At 39.1% G+C, this 16838-nt stretch overlaps 1 protein-coding gene across 1 annotated transcript in view; it reads right to left on the minus strand.

The window, feature by feature from the left end:
* Positions 1 to 16838, minus strand: part of phactr2 (phosphatase and actin regulator 2) — a 43600-nt gene that overhangs the window by 3168 nt on the left and 23594 nt on the right. Inside the window, exons 5-11 of the mRNA XM_037679688.1 lie at positions 8508 to 9042; positions 6790 to 6968; positions 4682 to 4838; positions 4346 to 4401; positions 2940 to 3001; positions 2472 to 2609; positions 834 to 910 (exon numbers count right to left, since the gene is read on the minus strand). Coding sequence (XP_037535616.1) covers positions 834 to 910; positions 2472 to 2609; positions 2940 to 3001; positions 4346 to 4401; positions 4682 to 4838; positions 6790 to 6968; positions 8508 to 9042 — 1204 coding nt within the window. The remainder of the gene's footprint in view (positions 1 to 833; positions 911 to 2471; positions 2610 to 2939; positions 3002 to 4345; positions 4402 to 4681; positions 4839 to 6789; positions 6969 to 8507; positions 9043 to 16838) is intronic.

Below are 16838 nucleotides of genomic sequence, written 5' to 3' on the forward strand. Positions count from 1 at the left end.
GGGGAGGGGGGTGTTGGTTCCCTAACACCTGCGATAAATGAGGGACTACTGTATACTTTTGTGATAAAACTAATCCTGTATTGGAAGAACCCTCTGTTAACCTCTGCTAACAAGCAATAAAGTGGAATAAGAAGCCATTTTGAATCATTTAAGCAAAGACGAGTGTATTTCTTGATGCTACAATTTTCATTTGGGGAAAAAGGTAGCTTGTTGGTGAATCTAAACAGCTTCAGAAATTCTGAACTAAATTTTGTGCATTAGCTTCCCTAAACAGCTGCCCAGCACTTTGAAAATAAAGCATTTATCTAAATAGTGTAAAACTATAAGGGTTGCCACATTGTTTCACAATTACTGGTTCACTTTTTCTACAATCATGACATAAAAGCTAACAGATGAAAAACTGACAAATGTTCTGCTTGGTAGCTGCAGGAAGTTACATCTGCTGTTTTCTAGCAAAAGGCAAAACGACAAGATAATAGATAATAGAAGAAAAAAAACATCACATAGTTGTTGCAGGGGATCAGTTTATTTTTTACCTGATCTAAAAAAGGTTTATTTGCAGTTTTCTCTGTGAGAACACCTATTTGACCGCACAGTGTAATAAGGTTTGAGAGAAACAACCTGAACTTCACTCGCACTCGACGCCTGCAGCTAATGAACTGAAGCTGACCCATCACGACTTTAATCAGGATTGTGGGAAAAGCCTTAGGAGGCCAGAATAATATCTGTATCGATCAGTGAGCGCTAATAAACTGCAAGATCTGCTGAGACAAACGACTAATGAAGCTTGGGAGTCGGGTTAAACGGAGGAGGCCATCGACTCGTGTGGGTACCTGGTGAACTGTTTGCTGTCTTCATGAACCTCCATCTCTCGGCTCTTAAACTCGTTCAGCTCCTTACGGATGGCAGCCTGGGGGACACAACACACAAGTAGTACAACAGTACATACAATTATAATCTATCATTTCTCTCCAATCCAACACACCCACCAGTTTTGACACAATTACAAGTTTTGAAAAAATTTTAAACACGTCAATGAACCAAAATAAATCTTATTTATTGATTAAAAAAAACAAAACTTTATTTAAGCCTGTTTAATGAATAAAATCTTGCAAAAAAAAAAAAACACACGATCGTCCAACAAATAATTTAGAATTCGTTCAAACAATCCATTAAACTAAGAATCTACAATAAATTAGGTCAACTGTAAAAACATAATTTTTGATGGAACAACGAAAACCTTATTTAAATAAATGAATATATTTTTTCTTATTATTGTAATTGGACACTGACATTAAATGTGGGCTGGCATGTACTTGTCTGTGCCTGTGAGTGTTCATGAAATATCTCTATATCTAAAATATCTCATGAACTAGTAAAGAAATTTATAATTTTTTTCATAAAGCAACAATAAGATATACATCTATAATGAATTAATCTTTGGAATGAAGATGGCCACCCCAGATAATACAGCATAAAATGGCTATAATTCAGTTTGCTTGCTGCTGTTTTACAGACACTAAGTTACAGTTTAGTGTTCTAGCTGAGCATCACATCCAGTGCATAGTCCGAGCACTACAGTTAACAAGTTATTTCACATCTTCTACATTTATATTTATCATGTAGTTATTTATATGAACATCAGGGGGCAGGCTTGACTAAAATTAACCATGCTCAATAATTAAAACTCTTTATTTATTGTTCTGTTTAAGGAAATCTACTTGTTGGCTGATAACCGATACTAATACAAATATATATGTTTTTCCTAGCCCTACGTACAGAGACTACACAGCTTTCTCTGCTGTGTAATTAAAATACTACATTATTCTGCATTGTCTTTGTCAATTTGGCCTGCTACAAAGTGCAGATGCCAAAAAGGGGGCTGAAAATTATGTAACAATAAATAAATATATAATATATATTAAAAAAACAGCGACTTTTATATCGGTGAGCTATGTTGATGGAATGGCCGATGTCCAATATTTAACTTTATCGCTAATATCGACAGATACCGATACCAAGCCGATAACGTGCATCCCTAGTAGTAACCAAACAGGTGGACAGAGTAAAGCTTGCAAAGTTGTGGACTTCGTGTATGGTCAAGTTTTAAGAGCCTGCACTGAGCTATGACCTAAATCCCACCGAGCACCTTTGGGATGAAGTGACACTGCAAACTGGGAGCTGAAGATAATCAATGTCTGACTTTGGTTGTGCTCTTGTGACTGAACAAGGTCAAATTCTTGCAGCCATAGAAGAAAATGTGTTTTTTTTAAGCAGCTGATATAAAGTAGGTTCATAGAAGCAAAGAATTTTAACAAACAACAATAAAAGGAAATGCACTCTTCACACTCTGTTTTTTTATATCTTCATTATCTTATAAAATACTTAAGCTCATAATGTAAAAACAGCACTTAAACTTGAATACAAAGCATTCTCTATAAAACTCTCGGCAGTGCTTTTAGCAGCAGTACCTTGTCAGCAGGAGTAAGTCTCGTCCACGGTTTGTCTGCCTTCCGATCATAATCCTTGGCATCCGTCACCTCCACGTACTCGTTAAAACGCAGAATCCTCCGAGCGATGAGCTCTGCCACTGTCGGCCTCACGCTCAGCTACACACACACAAAACGTACAGGGACAGGGCTGGAAAATTATAAGTAAACACACACGGCAAAAATAATATCATAGCGTTTGTCTTTTTTTTTTTTGTTTTGACTGTATTAGTAGTTAGGATTTAAATATTCCATTTTCCAAGTTCAAATAGAAACTTCACTTCCACAAGTGTCCACTAGATGGACCCATCTGCAAATAAAGCTTCTTCTTTTTTTTTTTTTTTTAAACAAACTTTCACTGCCTAAAATGGCAACATTATGCTGCAAGATAAATTTAGTGTCCTATCTGTATTTATGCATGCATGTGTTTGTGTGTGGTGTTTAGGGTACCTTTCTTGTGAGTCTCCTTTTAATCTCCTGCTTGGCTTCTTTCTCCTCAGCTTCATTTTTCTCTGCATGCAGAAAGTTCAGTCATTTCATACATGTGATTTGCTAGATTCAAGTTTGTGCGTGACTTTGAGAGCAGTGCAGTGTGCTTATTTTTGCATAAACATACCGTATTTTCCTGTGTATAAGTCTTTTTTTTTAAATAGATTTGTCAGTCCTGCGACTTATATGCTTTTTTTTTCATATTCATAACGCAATTTTTGACTGATGCTTGAAATTTCTAAGAACTGCAACAGCGAGTCTTCCAGTGCGCGCTCGCTTCACTCAGCTGGTGCAGGCGGAGGAACGCTAGAGAGCTTGCAGCTCCAGCCGTGATGGATGGATGGATGGTGCTGCGCCACCCAGGCGAAATGAAGCTGTTTTGACTATTAAAGTGCATTTATTAGGGAAAAGTTGAACTGAAACATACCTTTGTTATAATGTCGAGCAAACAAACAATTGTTTTGAAGTGTTAATCTTGTTAAATTTCTAAGAGCTGCAACAGCGAGTCCCCCCGTGCATGCTTGCTGCACTCAGCTGGTGCAGGCGGAGGAACGCTGCAGAGTTAGCGGCTCCGGCCACAATGGATAAACTCCTTGACGTGAAGCGGTTCAATTAGAGAAATCTAAGCAAAATATGTCACAACGAAGTCTCACAACTTCTTATTGCCTCTTTTTTTTAGTTTCTTTTTCCAAAATGAAATGTCATGCTGTAAATATGAGTGCCGTTAAGTTATTCTGTCACATCAGAGACATATTATGAGCGTATAAGCACTGATAGCACAGCAGCTACCAAACCTAAAACACACTCATTTCACTGAAAAAGGATCATACCTGGAATCTATATAAACTTAATTAAATAAAGTGAATAATATTTTTAACAAAATGATCATGAGAAGTTTGTGCCTTTGGAACAACATGCGGAGGAAGTGATTTAGTATTTTCAGTTTTTCTTCTTCCTTTTTTTTTTGAAGATTCAATTTATTTATCGTTACACAACACAAAATTGTATAATGAAATTACAAGACAGCCAACTCCCATTCTGAGCTCATTATCTGTGAAAGAAGATTCTCGTTGTGCTCCTGACTAATTTATTTACTCCGTTAAAGCTAAGCGTGTTACAGCAGCTCTGACAGTCTCCTGCTTGCTCAGATTTAGGTGCTAAATGAAGCAAGGACCAACAAGTAGAAGACTTTACTATCCTATAAAGTTATAAAAAATAAAACACACTCATTGTTCACTTCATTTTCTTTAACAACGGTTACATGAAACACAACTCCACTTATATGCAATATTCTAATAGTCCATACATTTTGCAAACATGACATTTAATGTGTTTAATTGCGTCTGATGGGACTGATGGAAACTTACGCTTCAGGATGTTTCTCTGCTCCAGCTCCTCTGTTGTGGGTCTTTGGCTCAGACGCCTAAAACGATAAAAATACATTCACTTTTCTAGAAGGGACATTTAAACATTTTAACCATTTTATCTAGATTATGTGGAAACAACACAACAGCATTCTCTTTTTGTCGTTTCAACAATAATTCAAAGGCAGTTTGCCCTCAGTCTGTGTGTGATCTGTACTGTTACACCACCCACAACCACATTAAAATAATCATTAACAAACTGTTATTATCACAGTGCTAAGCCAAACTGATGATGGCAGGGAACACCTGCTCACACTTTCACAGCGTTCTCGTGTGCACCTGACTAATTTGGAGCCTATCTGCTGGCGGAGCTCGTGCCGCTCGGTCTCGGAGCTCCTTGGCAGAATGTTCTTCTCTTCCAGCTCTTTCTTGCTCGGTCGGTTGCCAAGCTTAATGTTCAGCGTGTCTCGTCGACGGATCTTGTTGGCCAGAGAGTCTGAAACAGAAAGGGAGAGGGACGGTTAGAAACAGGATCCTTGAAGCTGTGAAAAAAATAAATAAATAACTGTTGAGATATGGGAGATTGTATTTAACCATCACTAAAGCACATCAACTATGTCAACTTGATTATTTATAGAGTAGATCAGCTTTAATTACAGATGAACAAAGAACGTCTTCTAAAATGCACAAATTAAAAATTTTAGCTGCACTTAAGTTTTAAATTTGACCATTTTTACACTCACGTGGACAAATCATGCAGACAGAAATCTGAATTATTTGATCACTTGTAGACAAATAATTATACATAGTCTAATAGTTGGATAACTTCTTTATTCTGTTGTTAACAGTTTTTCCTTTTTATACTAACAAGACCTAAAAATGAGCAGGATGCAAAATGAAATGTATAAACTGTCTTACATTAGAGTTATAGTAAGTTAAAGTGTGGGTCGGTGAGTTAAATGAAAACTAGAGAAATTGCATTTCCTGCGAAAATGCAGTGTGAATGCTTATTGCTGAAGAACTTGCTAAAAAAAACATAGCTGAAATGGAAGGAGAAGCCTAAGTTAGTAGAAGAGAGCAGAAATAACACATATTTGCTGAATTAGTTTAAAAATGCAGAAACGAGCATAAAAATTGGGAAATTTGCTAAAAAAAAGGCTTAAATTAGCAAAAAGTAGCTGAAAAGGCAGAAAGAAGCTTAAAATACCAGAAAGAAGCAGAAAGAGCTGAAATGAGCCCAAAAAATGTGGAATTAGCTGACAAATATTCAATTAGCCAAAAAAAAATAAAATAAAAATTGTAGCTGAAACAGCAGAAAAAGCTGAAAGTAGCAGAAATAACTTGAAAGCAGCAAAACAAGCTGAAATTGGAAAAAAATAAGTAAATTAGGCTGAAAGTAGCAGAAATTACCACAAAAAAAAATTGAATTTATCTGAATACAGATGAAATTAGCTAAAAAAAATGCTAACAAGTTAGCTGGAAAGGTAGAACAAGCTTAAATTAGCAGAAGAAAGCAGAGAAAAACATGTTTGCCCAGTTTAGGCTGAAAGAAGCAGAAATAAGCACAAAAAAGTGGGAATTGTCTGAAGAAAAAAAAACTGAAATTAGCAAGAATAAAACAGCTGAAAAGTAGCTAAAAAAATCAGAAAGAAGCTAAAATTACAAGAAGGAAGTTGAGAGAGAGCAAATTTGTGCTGAATTAGGCTGAAAAAAAATTGAAATGCATGCAAAAAATGTGGAATTAGTTGAAGAAGCTAAAATTAGCATAAAACAGCTAAATAGTAGCTGAAATATCAGAAAAGGCTGAAACTTGCAGAAAGGAGCTGAAGGGTGCATAACAAGCTGAAATTAGCAGAAATAAGTTAGAAAAAGTACAAAAAATGTTATAGTTAGCAAAAATAATCTGAAAGGAGCCAAAAAGCTGAAGCAAAAACAAAAAACAGCTGAAATTAGCTGAAAGTAGCTGAAAAAATAAAATAAATTGCACAAGGAAGCTGAAAGAAGCTGAACCAGAACAAAATGTAAAAGGAGCAGTAAAAGGTTGTAAACAGATCTAAAGATCTTAAGGATGTAAAATGAACTCAATTCATTTTCTATTAGAAAAAAAAAGTGTCAGAAAAGGCTAAATATTTCAAAAAGCTAAAGTTGCACCAATACAAAAAGTCATGGCACCCTTCTTCTGAATGTTTTGATAAATGATTTGTTGAAATAGCACAAAAATTGTGGAATGAGAAAGATGCCGATAACTGTACGGAAGAAAAAAGGATCACATAAGTGAATGCTTTATGAACATTCACACAATAAAACCTTGAGGACGAACAAGCACGTCTGACTAAAGGCACCATTTAAAACCATTTTAATGAAACTCCTCTAACAAATGTCCATTGTCACGTTTCAGTTGAGCTGTTCAGTGAACTACTGTATATAACAAAACGTGAACACCATACTGTTTTCATAGTCTTCATCCTCCTCCTCCTCTTCGTCATCGTCCCGATACAGGATGGGTCCATCAGAATCAGAGTCACTGGTCTGGCTATAAGTTGGTCTGTCGGGGATAATGGTGACCTCAGCCTGCTCAGTTTTCACACTAGGACCGTGCGGTTTTTCAGTGGCGCCCTCCTCCGACCTGCAGAAGCCAGAAACAGGCCAGCATGAGCGCATGAACTTTGTTCTGAGTGTAAACAAGTTTTAGACACAAAATGTTTTTTTTTCTATTAACCGAAAAAAAAAGTTATTAGATTAAAATTAACGGGCTAAAATGGCGAAAATAAAAAAAATAAATTCACATAATTCTGTTTTGAGTCCACTAAGTTAAAAAAATTCATGTGAGTGGATCAGATGTGACAAAGAAGCACTTTTACAGCTCATATTTGATTAAATTCTGCTTCTTCCACTTTATCTGCTGCTCGCATAGTTAATTTCAGTCATGCTGCATTCAATGAACCCAAAAAATGGAAAACTAAACATTTTTGCTTTTGCTTTGATGCAAGCTGTAAAAGTCATAAAAATGTTTTATCAAGGTTCATGCTCAATCATCCAGGTAAAAAAAATCCAACAATGTTCAGACAGGTCATCTGGACAGCTTCTTTTTTTTTTTGTCGAGACGTTTCGCCCTCCATCCGAAGGGCTTCATCAGTCGGAGAAGTCACAAACAGTTTTCCCCACTAAGCAGTACCGTATTTTTCGCTGTATAAGTCACATCTTTTTGCACAAATTTGCAAGTCCTGCGACTTATACATCGAAGCGACTAATATACATTTTCCCCATATTTATAACACAATATTTGGCTGAGATCTGATGATTTCATTCATTCTGACATGGAAAATATTTAACACTACCATTTTCAGCTGCTAGACGGTCCTCAAGTCATATGGCAAGCCAAGTGTCTCATTAATAGGTAAAAGTTTTTATTAATGAGACACTTGGCTTGCCATACCAAGCCACCTTCGTTTTGCTCCGTGATTCCTGGAGCAAACGTCAAATCAGCTGCATTTCGCCTGGGCAGCGTGGTGAAACGCAGCTGATTTGACCATTAAAAGTGCATTTATTAAGGAAAAGTTAGACTGGGACCACCTTTGATATAATTTCGAGCAAGCAAAACATTTTTTTTAAGTGTTAATCTTGTTAAATTCTTGTTAAAGTCCTCCAGTGCTGCCATTTGGCAGCCAATCAATTTTTGGCACTACACCGCCCCACATTTCCAGATTGTTAGCGGTGATGTGTAACCAACGCGACATGTCAGCGGTGACGCATAATAGATTCGACTTACACGGCGAAGCGACATATATATATATTTTTTTTTCACTTTATTAGGCATAATTGGACTGATGTGACTTATACGGCGGAAAATACGGTATACAACCAAAACATAGAAGCTTAAAGTACAGTAAAGAGTCTCAATGTTATTAAAAAAAACCAGTTGCAAAAATAAGTCTAAAGACAGGCTATATGGAAAACCTTGCAATGATAATCATGACGTATTTTGACATGTCATAGGCAAAGTATTTAAACTTTATGTCAACCTGTGAAGAATCATGCCTGAAAATAAGAAATCATCGTGCAGCTTCATTCAGTCTGTGCAGTAAGCTAATTAAAAACAAGATACAAATAAGGAGATGAAGAATGTGAGAAGTTATAAAGTTGCATGTTCTAACAAGACTTTTACCTCTGGCCATTCTCTACACCGCACTCCGTTTCTCCATTCTTCTTAACTTCTTCCCCTTTGGTCTTTTCCTGTTTCTCCTGCCGTGTGCCAACCTCTGTCTCTCCCTCTGTGAAGGACGTGTCCTCTGTAGCCATGTTGATATGGGGGGACTGGACTCTGGTGTCAGCAGCAGTCCCTTTGTGAGTCTCTTCACCTGAAGTTGAGCTACCAGGAGCTGGTTTAGACTCTAGATCAGGTTTAGAAGCTGCCCGACTTCCCTCTGCCTCATTTCCTGAGGCTTTAGATGAAGGAGGCTTGTTGACCGAGGGAGGTGGTGAGGGTTTTAACTCCCCAGGCTGGCTAGGAGTCTCTGTGGAGTGTTTCTGAGGTACAGAAGAAGAAGTCGGAGTGTCTGATTTTCGGCTGGCCTTTGCCTCTGTCCCGTTAGCCTTTGCTGGAGCTGCGGTGTCCTTAGGCACTCGAGAACGAGGCGTAGATGAGGAGACGGGGGGAGTTTTTGCTGTGCATCCCGTCTTCTTTGGATTTGAGGATTTGGCTGAAAAATAAAAATTAAAAAACGGAAAATATATTTAGGTGTTTAGGTAATTTTAAGAAAAGCAGGTTGCATTCAAAATATCTGACTGTTCCACCAATAAACTCCGGTCCAAATAAAAATGTATTTGAGAATGTTTTTTAAGGCAATCTGTAATACAATACTAAAAAAGGAAAAAGAACAGAAGAAATTTCAGACACTGTCCAGCTGTATCGTGTTTGATTGACAGAAGTCCCATCACTGGTGTGAAAATTAAAAAAACATAAAAACTGGAGCAGAAAACGTGTTTTTAGCAGCAGCATTTAAAGTACTCCAGGTAATCCGCAATGTAATCCTGAAAACTGATATTTGTGATTGTTGTGTGTTAGACATTTATCTGCTTGCTTCAAAAAGACAAGAGGACAAGACTAATATTCATGTTTGCCAGCTATATAAGACACTTAAAAGAGCCTGCATTATGTCCATTAACATGTTAGAGAGACATCAAATATTTAAAATGTTACAATATAACACAGTGCTGCAGGATCTTGTCACCATCTATCATGTTTGCTGGTCCATCACAAAGACAAAGAGCCATAAACTTTCACAGATGGTCCTAATTAATACTTTACTGTCCAAAACACTTGTCCATCTTTGAACTGCAGATGGAAGCTGAATCCTTGAAGGCACAGGGAGAACATAAACCATCGTGCTGCGAGATAATGGAAAAGACCCACTGCAAACCAAAGCCAGTCACACTGAATGTGTGAAAAGACTTATTGTTTTAGCTCCTGGCTCTTCCAAACCTCTTTGACCATAGTGATTGGCTAGCTGATCAATTAAAACGATTAAGAAGTTCATTTCTTATTCAAAGCGTCTCAAACAAGCCTCTAAGCCGGCCACAGTTAAACGTTAGGTGGCAAAGTAGATCGACGAGGGGAGATGATCACAAAAGGAGACATTTTGGGAAGTTTAAAAGCAATGCCTTCTGAGAGAGAACGCCACGTTAGGTTTGCAGGCTGCACAGCTGCAGAGAGGAAAGCTCTGCAGAAAGTGGTGAAGGCTGCACAGAAGACTGTTGGAGTCAGTCTCCACCCCATCACAGACATCTACACCTCCAGATGCAGGAAGAGGGCCACCTGCATCATGAAGGACCCCACTCACCCAGCATACAAACACTTTTTGCCCCGCTCCCTTCAGGAAGGAGGTTGAGGAGCACTAAGTGTAGAACCACTAGACTGAGGAACAGCTTATACCCTGAAGATGTTATACTCATAAATCCCTAACTATAAAAGTCACTGTAATGCCACTTAAAGTGGTGATATATGACTTAACTGTACTGCTGATTATCCATGCTGCTGATCTCTTGCATTTATGCTGCTGCATTCATACCCAACTGCTCACTACAGACTCATGTTCAGGCTGCTGTTTAATATACTGTATTATTTAACATTATAAGCATATATCTTAGATATTTTAGCGTTCATTTAGCGTATATCTTTGATCTATATATACAGTTTCTTTTTATACTTTATATTTTGCTACCTGGGACCTTGAGTACACAATTTCGTTCCACCACATTCAAGGTTTCAAGGTTCTTTATTTGTCATTCGCACCCCATGTGGTACATGTGGTGGAACGAAATTGTGTACACAGGGTCCCAATTACATCCAACAATAAAATGTAAAAGAAAAATGTTAATAAGATCTAAGATATGAAGTAAGAAAAAAAAAAAAACTAAATATACACTAAGCACTAGTAGCATAAAAACATTACGTCGAACAGCAGCACGAACACGAGTCTGAGTGAGCAGATGAGCACGAATGAACACAGCAACATGAAACAGATCAGCAGCAACATGATTTTTCACAGTGATTATCCTGATTAGATATTCATGAGTCTAACAGCCTCAGGGTAGAATGTACCACATGTGATGCGAATGATAATAAAGAACCTTGAACAAGTTTGATCTTTGGTATTATAGTTAATATGAATAGTCCAAAACCAAATTGTACACAAACAACGATCTACAGTGGCTCCTTTAATTATTGAAGCACAAAGTGTTTAAGCAATCCACCACATCTTGACCATGAAACACTGACGCTTTGTTAAATCTGAACCATCTCTGAAAAATACAGAATACCTAAAGGAAAACTGAATGAAGCAGCCATTCTTGTGTCTGTGCTGTCTGTGTGTTGGCAAAAGGAGCCCGAGGTAAAGAATGAGCATGAATGTGCAAGTCAGACAGGAATGAAACAACTTCTGTGCCACTTATTAGTAGCTTCAAACTTCAGAAAAGACTACAGACCTCACAAGCGGTAATATGAGCTCAGTGTTGCACCTTTGGTCCATGCTGTATGTTACAACACACAAATACTGGGTGAGGAGGAGCATGCCCTCACACTATTATATGAAAAATCACACCAACATATCACAGTTAAAGCCACGCAGAACTGATTTGACTCGCACTCGTGCTCTCTCTTTCTCTCTCTCTCCAACACACAAACGTGTTGGACCAGAGGTGACTCCAGAGCTGCAAATACACAGTTACTTCTGCTTTCTCAGAAAACATGATTATAAATGAAACATTGTGCAGTTGCGTGACTGGTGATCTCGTCTAACACGTAAAGGACACTTTCAAGGCAGGGAAACGCTCCAATACACTATACCATATTTTTCACCGTATAAGTCGCACGTTTTTGCATAAATTTGCAAGTCCTGCGACTTATACACTGAAGCGACTAATATATGTTTTCCCCCATATTTATAAAAAAAATTTTTGGCTGAGATCTTACGATTTCATTCATTCTGACATGGAAAATATTGACTACTACCATATTCGGCCGCTAGAGGGCCCTCGAGTAATATGACAAGCCAAATGTCTCATTAATAGGTAAAAGTGGCTATTAATGAGACACTTGACTTGCCATACAGAGCCACCTTTGTCTCATTCCGGAACTCCTGGAGCAAACGTCAAATCAGCAGCATTTCGCCTGGGCGGCAAGGCGAATTGCAGCTGATTTGACCATTAAAGTGCATTTATTAAGGAAAAGTTCAACTGAGAAATACCTTTACTATAATTTCGAGAAAATAAATAATTGTTTTTAAGTGTTAATCTTGTTAAATTCTTGTTTGGGTCCTTCCGTGCACGCTCCCACTTTGCCATTTGGCAGCCAATCGATTTTAGGCCCACATTTCTGGGTGGTCAGCGGTGACGCATAAAAGATCAGAGTCAGAGATTCTTTATTGTCATTCACACCACATGTGGTACAAGTGGTGGAATGAAATTATGAACACAGGGTCCCAGTTACATCCAACAACAAAAATGTAAAAGAAAAACAATTAGCATCTAAGATATGAACTAAGAAAAACATCAACTAAATATACACTAAGCACTATAGCATGAAAACATTACGTCGAACAGCAGAATGAACATGAACATGAGTCTGTGTGAGCAGATGAGCACGCATGAACACATCAACATGAAACAGATCAGCAGCAACATGATGTGATTATCCTGGTTTCACGAGTCTAACAGCCTCGGGGTAGAAGCTGTTCCTCAGTCTAGTGGTTCAACACTTAATGCTCCTCAACCTCCTTCCTGAGGGAAGCGGGGCAAAAAGTGTGTGTGCTGGATGAGTGGAGTCCTTCATGATGCAGGTGGCTCTCTTCCTGCATCTGGAGGTGTAGATGTCTGTGATGGTGGGGAGACTTGACTCCAACAGTCTTCTGTGCAGCCTTCACCACTCTCTGCAAAGCTTTTCTTTCTGCAGCTGTGCAGCCTCCATGCCACACGTTGATGCTGGAGCACAGGATGCTCTCCACTGCACACCTGTAGAAGGAGGTGAGGACTGAGCTTCCCAGTCAAGATCGTCTCAGCCGCCTGAGGAAGTAGAGTCTCTGATGGGCTTTCTTGATCAGGCTGGTGGTGGTGTTGCCCCAGCTGAAGTTGTCATTCAGGTGTACACCGAAGTACTTGTAGCTGGAGATCCTGTCTAACTAACAGTCTAACCGATCCTGTCTAATTCTGAATGCTAGGAAACGCCTTGTATTTGTGACCTTCCTTCCCTCCATTGATTACGGTGACATTATTTACATGAACGCTCCTACAAGAACCCTGCAGATGTTGGATGCTGTCTATCATGGTGCACTAAGATTCAGAACTGGCTGTGATTATCGTACCCACCACTGCACCCTGTATTCACTGGTTAACTGGACATCATTAACTTTACACAGACTCTCTCACTGGTGCATTTTCATCTTTAAATCACTTCTTGGTCTGCTGTCTTCATACATCTCCTCCTACATGTCTCTGCATGAGTGTAGCTACAGCGTGCGCTCTCAGGACATTATTACCTGCAGTGTTCCCTCAACGAGGACTGAACTAGGCAAGAGGGCCTTCTCCTACTCCACTCCTGTTTCCTGGAATCATGTAAACATGATTGTTAAATCGTGTTTCTTCCATCTGAGGCGGCTGTCTAAACTGAAGCCCATATTGTCCAAAAATAACCTGGAGACAGTAATACATGCATTCATTACATCTAGGCTTGATTACTGCAATTCACTCCTGTTTGGTATCAGTCAGACCTCCATTGCACGACTACAACTGGTCCAGAATGCAGCAGCCTGATTTTTAACCAGTACAGGCAAAAGAGAGCACATTACACCAGTTTTGGCCTCATTGCACTGGTTACCGGTTCACTTTCGAATCCAGTTCAAAATACTGATGTATGTCTACAAATCACTGACCCGCCCCCCCCCCCAAATCTCTCTGATCTGCTACAACCATATGTCCCTCCACGTTCCCTGAGGTCAGCGGACCAGTTGCTCCTCACAGTTCCAGGATCTCGTCTTAAGCGCAGAGGTGACAGGGCCTTCTCTGTAGCAGGACCAAGACTCTGGAACGAGTTACCTCTGCTTGTCAGACAGGCCCCCTCCCTCTCGGTTTTCAAGTCCCATTTAAAAACTCACTACTATTCAATAGCTTTCAACACCAGATGAGTTTTGATCCTGTATGCTCCACACTGGTTTGTCGTCATTATCTGCATCGTTCTTATGTCTATATTCTGATTTACCTCATTTTGTATTTTGCTTTGTGGGTTACCTGTTGTTTTGTCTGTACAGCACTTTGGTTGGCCTTGTTGCTGTTTTAAGTGCTCTATAAATAAAGTGGTATGGTATGGTATGGAATATCTTACAAAAAGACCTGAAGCTCTCGACCTTGACCTCTCTAAGTGGCTTTAAGAATCTGTTGGGACTCCTGGCAGGGACCATTGCAGACATGTTCCTGTTTTTAGTTTTCTACATTCGCCTTATAATCCAGCTGTTTTTTGTTACTTTTTAAAGCCATCTTATTTATATTTAAAAAAAAAATCTGTATGCTTTTTTTTATAACTGTCTATTGTTGTCGCTGTTGTCCATTGTTGTCATCATTCTTTGTTGAAATCAGGTCTCTCTTGTAAATGAGTCCTAAAGGCTCAATGGGATTTATCTGTCTAAATAAAAGTTGAATGAATGAGACCACTTCCACTGAAGATCCTCTGATGTTCAGGGGGGTGTAGATGTGTTTGTTCCTTCTGAAGTCCACAATCATCTCCTTTACATTGATGTGAAGGTTATTCTCTTTGCACAACCTCTCCAGGTGTTCCACCTCCTGCCTGTAGCTGGATTCATCATTGTTTGTGATGCATCCCACCACCGCTGTATCATCTGCAAACTTTACAATATGACAGCCTGGATGGGTAGCTGCAAAGTCATACGTGAGCAGAGTAAAAAGGAGAGGGCTGAACACACCTCCCTGAGGAGAGCCAGTGCTGAGGGTTATGGTGGAGGAGGAGATGTTGTGGATCCTCACAGACTGTGGTCTGTTTGTTAAGAAGTCTAGTACCCAGTTGCAAATGGAGGGGCTTAGTCCTAGTGTGAATAGTTTGTCCATCAGGGTTTGGGGGATGATGGCGTTGAAGGCAGATGTGAAGTCCACAAAGAGCATACGGACATAAGAGTCCTTATGCTCCACGTGGTTGAGCGCAGTGTGGACCACAGAGGAGATGGCATCCTCTGTTGATCAGTTCTCGCAGTATGCATACTGATGAGGGTCGTCCTCTTTGATGTTGACGGTCGTTTTGATGTGGGTCATGACCAGTTTTTTTAAGCATTTAGTGACTATCGGGGTGAGGGCCACTGGCCGATGCAAAAGATGCAACTTATACTGTGAAACAACTTATTTATGTTTTTTTTTCCACTTTATTAGACATTTTTGGACTGATGTGACTTATACTTATTAATCAAGTATCTCTTGTAAATGAGTCCCCAAGGCTCAATGGGATTAACCTGTCTAAATAAAGGTTGAATGAATGAATGCAGCGATGAGACGTGTACGGCAGCAAGTACTGTAATCTTAATAGAAGATTTTTTTTTCCCGTGTCGTTTTAATGGCACAAAAAAAACGTTGTTCAATAAGCTTGGTTGTATTGTTATTAGATTTCTAGTGATAAATAAAAAAGACTGCAGCCGAGCGCTAATTTTGAGAAGCTGCAAAATGTAATTTTTTTTTTACTGAAACCATCAATTACAAATTTATACAGAAATTAAATATATTTATCTATACTGCATGTTGTTAAGAGAATTGCTTAAAGAAAACTTTGTTTCTCCTCACACAATGATACAAACCTATTTGACCATGCAGGAAGGCAGCAACATTCAACAGGCTTAAACGTCATCGAGCTGAACTTACCAAGCCCTCGATCTGTGGCGTTAGTGTGCCGTGGATTAGATTTAGCCTGTGTTGCCGGGCCGGTCTTGCCAGCGGTTTTGGTTGTCTTTTTAGCTCCAGGGGCAGCATCTTTGTGCTTTGTTGGGGTGCTGGTGCCCCCAGTAGGTTTGGCAGTAGTGGGCACAGTGGCACTTTGCTGCTTTTTAGATGGAGCTTCCCGAGGTCGAACCTGGTTCGTCCGGGCAGCGGGTTTAGTATTGCACTTCTCTGAGCAGGTTAGAGCAAGCAGGGAGGAAAAGTTAAGTAGTGACAGATTTAAAAAAGAAGAGACAAAAAGCAAGAAAAGAGATGCTCAAACAGGCATGCTGACAACCAGAAGCTTAGAAAGGTGAAGAAGACAGAGCCGGCGATGATAAACGAGTCTGTGGATGATGCGTGCCCATTAACCTTCCCAACCTCCAGGGTTACGGTATCTGTTGCTGTATTTTCAGATTTTTCTCCCTTTGCCTTTCTGAGTATTGACAAACAAATTGCTCCAAGTTCGATGCTAACAGGATTGAGATGCACAACACTTAAGCAGCATCACTCTGAAGAGCAAAAGCCTGTGGGAGAGGGGGGCATTATTGGAAGGAGATACAGCTCCGAATGAGGGTGCCTGCTGCAGGTTGATGTAATGGCAACATCTATTTGAACACATTAAATTTGTTCATAGATCCCTCAGCAAGTTTTACATCAGCCAGAAAACTGCAGCAGATTCATTGCAACACACTAAAGATGTGACTTCAAAACAGCTAAAAGAAGCATGCATTGTGAGGTACAGTATACAAAATTAAGCTGTTTCTATTTAACTTGCTGCCTCGCTCATTTAACAGTTAATACTCGTTATAAAGTCAATATTCAGTGTCAACCAATAGCCTAGTTTGTCTCATCTGAGAGTAAGAAACTTCTTGTTTTTGCAAAATATAGAATTAAATAAATCTAAACAATAATATCTAGAAATTAGGGATGCACAATATTATAGGCATAGTACTGACCGATATTAGCGATAAAGTTAAATATTGGACATTGACCATTCCATCAAAATAACTCACCAATATAAAAGGCACTA

Source organism: Nematolebias whitei, chromosome 1 (genome assembly GCF_014905685.2).
Source record: "Nematolebias whitei isolate Nwh7 chromosome 1, NemWhi1, whole genome shotgun sequence".
Taxonomy (NCBI): Eukaryota; Metazoa; Chordata; class Actinopteri; order Cyprinodontiformes; family Rivulidae; genus Nematolebias; species Nematolebias whitei.